Source organism: Coregonus lavaretus (genome assembly GCF_964263955.1).
Source record: "Coregonus lavaretus genome assembly, contig: HAP1_SCAFFOLD_156, whole genome shotgun sequence".
Classification (NCBI taxonomy): Eukaryota; Metazoa; Chordata; class Actinopteri; order Salmoniformes; family Salmonidae; genus Coregonus; species Coregonus lavaretus.
The window spans coordinates 892,908-897,907 of record NW_028164304.1 but is presented as its reverse complement, the minus strand read 5'-3'; the positions used below and the strand labels follow the sequence as shown (position 1 = coordinate 897,907).

The following is a 5,000-nucleotide window of genomic DNA, read 5'->3' as shown; positions in this document are numbered from 1 at the left end:
CCTGCTCTTGACCACCATAGGATTGATGACTTGACCTGTGAACTTTTGACACTAATCAGGAGGCAGTGGAATATGGAGGGGAGCTTTGTTCAAAAGCCTGGACACACACACACACTCAACCAGACACACACACACACTCAACCAGACAACCAGACACACACACACACACACACTCAACCAGACACACACACACACTCAACCAGACACACACACACTCAACCAGACACACACACACACACTCAACCAGACACACACACACACACACACTCAACCAGACACACACACACACACACACACACACACTCAACCAGACACACACACACTCAACCAGACACACACACACACACACTCAACCAGACACACACACACTCAACCAGACACACACACACACACACTCAACCAGACACACACACACACACACACACGCTCAACCAGACACACACACACACACACACACTCAACCAGACACACACACACACACACTCAACCAGACACACACACACACTCAACCAAACACACACACACACACTGACTCAAGGTCAGCTTCTGTGGGGCTATGTCAACAAGTTTCCATTTTGAGCCAACAAGCCCCTCATGTTAGCATAGATGGATAAATAGTCATCCTGAGCAGTCGATGACCAAAACCGCCTGGCGACAGGTGTCTGATTCTGGGTTTGCTGATTGAATTAGTGATGGATGTTCTGGTGTCGGTGTATGGCATGCTCACCATATGCATATTCCATAGCCTTGAATCAGTGTAGTGCTTCACCGATCATCTCACCAATCACAATATGTGCAAAGACATTTCCCCAATGTCTCCAGGTAAGTGAGTGTTTTGTGATTTTTGTGTTGATTTGCTGCACATCTGCAACATGGGGACAGGCAAGGCTAATACGTTGTTACTGGAAAAGACTCTGAATTATTATATACTGTCTTGACATTAAAGAAAGGGAAGGCAAATAATGTACAAGGTACCACTGAAAGAATTTGTACTTTTGTAGTATTTTTATGTTACGATACTATATAGATAGTAATACATGGTATTGTATAATGATAGTTCTGTTGTAATAGACAGCCAATGTATATTACAATACTATCAAAGACTCAGTTGTTCATTAGTTTTTCTACCCTTCACTGACATTGTGGAATTGTAGAGGCCTGGTGAGTGTGAGCTGTGCGAGACATGGAGTGTCTGTAGAACAGACCTGGTGATCTGGAAATAGACCTTTTCATTTCCACCCGGAGCCAAAGAATCAGAAACGGCTTTTATTACCTCGGCGTTGTTGTGGTTGGGAAGAATCATACTGTTGAACAGGAGAAGTGGACCTTTTTATATTACACACACTGGATACTTGAACGGGGGAGGGACGGATAAAAAGTTGATGTTGAAGACATGAAAGTAGAGAGGGAGAGGTGGATGAGGCACTTGTTAAGAGCTGAGTCATGTCAGGAGTGTTTGGTATGGAAATAATTATGGCAACAATGGAGGAATGAGCCCGTACAGGAAAGACCCCCACTCACATTAAGGAGGTGTGTGCGTGAGAGTGTGTGCGTGCATTTGTGTGAGCGTATGTGTAAGCAACTGTGTGATAAACAGCTGTGTAGCATGCGGTGTGTTTATATTCCTCTGGAGAGGAGCAGTCATACCATCTGATCCACTCTGCCCTCCTGGTGTTGTTATAAGCAGTCATACCATCTGATCCACTCTGCCCTCCTGGTGTTATAAGCAGTCATACCATCTGATCCACTCTGCCCTCCTGGTGTTATAAGCAGTCATACCATCTGATCCACTCTGCCCTCCTGGTGTTATAAGCAGTCATACCATCTGATTCAAACTCTCATCTACCATGGGTCTTAAAGTGATGGTTCACTTCAAATTGCTATCGATAAAATACAATTGTGTTTGTTGTCCGTAGCTTATGCCTGCCCATACCATAACCCCACCGCCACCATGGGGCACTCTGTTCACAACATTGATGTAAGCAAAACGCTCGCCCACACAATGCCATACACGTGGTCTGCGGTTATGAGGCCGATTGGACATACTGCCGAATTCTCTAAAGCGATGTTGGAGGCGGCTTATGGTAGAGAAATTAACATTCAATTTTATGGCAACAGTTCTGATGGACATTCCTGCAGTCAGCATGCCAATTGCACGCTCCCTCAAAACATGAGACATCTGTGGCATTGTGTTGTGACAAAACTGCACATTTTAGAGTGGCCTTTTATTGTCCGCAGCACAAGGTGCACCTGTGTAATGATCATGCTGTTTAATCAGCTTCTTGATATGCCACACCTGTCAGGTGGATGGATTATCTTGGCAAAGGAGAAATGCTCACTAACAGATGTGAACACATTTTTGCACAAAATTCGAGCGACAGAAGCCTTTTGTGCGTATTGAAAATGTCTGGGTATCTTTTATTTCAGCTCATGAAACATTACATTTACATTACATTTTAGTCATTTAGCAGACGCTCTTATCCAGAGCGACTTACAGTTAGTGAGTGCATACATTTTCATACTGGGGCCAACACTTTACATGTTGCATTTATATTTTTGTTCAGTGTACTTCCCCATTTTTATTTTAATGCTAACATGGTGGCAGAACTTGTGGATACAATTTTTTTTCTTCTGCTAGCATTGCGCTAACGCTAGTTAGCATTGTATCACAAAACTACCTCTAACTTCCTTCATATTGGACACAGAGATATAAAAATGGTATCCCCTAGTTCATCTGACTCTGGGGAAGTAAAGGGCCTCATTGCCAAAATCCCAAAGTATCCCTTTAATATGCTGCAATCATAACTCTTCTCTCTGCTGGCCAATGGACAAACAAATAAATAAATGATACAGCTTCTTTTGAGCACTTACTCCAACATACCCGATAAAGACACTTACCCCAACAGACCCTATACAGACACTTACCCCAACAGACCCTATAAATACACTTACCCCAACATACCCTATAAAGACACTTACCCCAACATACCCTATAAAGACACTTACCCCAACAGACCCTATAAAGACACTTACCCCAACATACCCAATAGACACTTACCCCAACATACCCTATAAAGACACTTACCCCAACAGACCCTATAAAGGCGGTCATAAATTGCTACTCTTCTTATTTCCTTTGCCAGCAGGCCACATTTCCACAGAAAGCATAGCAGAAAAAGCCCCTGAATTTTCCACTGCATGAGCAGAACATGCATATGTTATCGTTCACCAGGCCCCTAAAATCTGACCAGAAATGTGTCTCTCTTGTCTCTGGTTTGTTAGACCGAACTTCCTAATGACATGCTCTTATAAGTCACTCGGCCTCTCTGTGTGTCATGCCACTGAGCTGTCTTAGGAGAAGCCTGTCACTACAAGTCATCTTCAGTTCTTGGGTGGACATTTTCTCTAAGTTAGTTAGTCACTGATACAGCATGTAGTGTTGTTGATGGCACAGCACTGGCTAGTACAGCACATACTGTATCCGCTCAGCTGAGCACACTGGGCTGACTTACTGTTTGGCAGTCGCACTGATTTTGTGCTACAGTTGCAGTGTTGTTTGAGCCAAAATGGCTATCCTTTAGTAGGCCATGATGTGGTAAGGCCAAAATGGCTGCCAAATGGACACTGATAACACCTGGTTTCCTGTCGTTGGCCCGTGCAGGACTGCTTCACAGTGGAAGGGGAGGACCTGAAGCACGACTTTGAGAGACTGCAGCTGGCCATGGAGATGGTGGGATTCCTGCCTGCCACGCGCAAACAGTGAGTACACAAGCGCAAGCACACACACAAACTCACCGCTCATACACACACTGACACATTGACATACACTGAAATTACAAACACAGGCCAAGGAATCATAGTCACAGGTCAATTACCCTGATACACTGTCCAAAAGCTCTAACCAGTTTCTGTATTGAAACGAGCCATGTTTCTGTGTTGAAATGAGCCATGTTTCTGTGTTGAAACGAGCCATGTTGCCGTGTTGAAACGAGCCACGTTGCCGTGTTGAAACGAGCCACGTTGCCGTGTTGAAACGAGCCACGTTTCTGTCCCGCAGGATCTTTTCTCTGTTGTCGGCCATTCTTCACCTGGGGAACATCCGCTATAAGAAGAAGACGTACCGAGATGACTCCATTGACATCTGCAATCCAGAAGTCCTACCTACTGTCTCAGAACTGTTAGAGGTAAGCATGTTACTGTCTCAGAACTGTTAGAGGTAAGCATGTTACTGTCTCAGAACTGTTAGAGGTAAGCATGTTACTGTCTCAGAACTGTTAGAGGTAAGCATGTTACTGTCTCAGAACTGTTAGAGGTAAGCATGTTACTGTCTCAGAACTGTTAGAGGTAAGCATGTTACTGTCTCAGAACTGTTAGAGGTAAGCATGTTACTGTCTCAGAACTGTTAGAGGTAAGCATGTTACTGTCTCAGAACTGTTAGAGGTAAGCATGTTACTGTCTCAGAACTGTTAGAGGTAAGCATGTTACTGTTGAAATGATTCCTTATTACATTTACATTTGACATGTTAGTCATTCGGCAGACGCTTTTATCCAGAGCGACTTACAGTTCATCTTAAGATAGCGAGCTGAGACAACCACATATCCCAGCTATAGTGAAGGACGTTTCTTCTCAGGAAAGGAGCTAATCAACAAAGCCGGTGCGAGTAAGAAAACACACGTGCAAGTTTAAGTTCAGGAAAGGTTTTCTATTTTATAGTTTTATAATGGATACAACAGAAGGTGATGGAATGAGACGTACAGTCAGAAATAAGACCTATGGGGATGGCGGGGTGTGGAAATCTATTCCTCAACTGTGTTCCCATCCACACAGGCACTTTGTTACTCAATGTCAGAATGTTTTCAGATGCATTTGCAGTGACGTACTGTGCAAGGCTTTTCAGTACCAAGCCACTCGGTGGAAAATGCAATTCCTCGGTCAGGAATTTGGTTTGCATGCAGCATATAATTACATCATTTCCAATTCTGTCATCCGTCTACAAATA

General features: G+C 43.9%; 1 protein-coding gene across 1 annotated transcript in view; it reads left to right on the top strand.

Moving 5' to 3' along the window:
* LOC311117221 (unconventional myosin-IXAa-like) overlaps positions 1-5,000 on the top strand; it is a 73,168-nt gene that overhangs the window by 5,353 nt on the left and 62,815 nt on the right. Inside the window, exons 3-4 of the mRNA XM_084192197.1 lie at positions 3,662-3,759; positions 4,058-4,184. Of these exons, the coding sequence (XP_084048323.1) occupies positions 3,662-3,759; positions 4,058-4,184 (225 nt within the window). The remainder of the gene's footprint in view (positions 1-3,661; positions 3,760-4,057; positions 4,185-5,000) is intronic.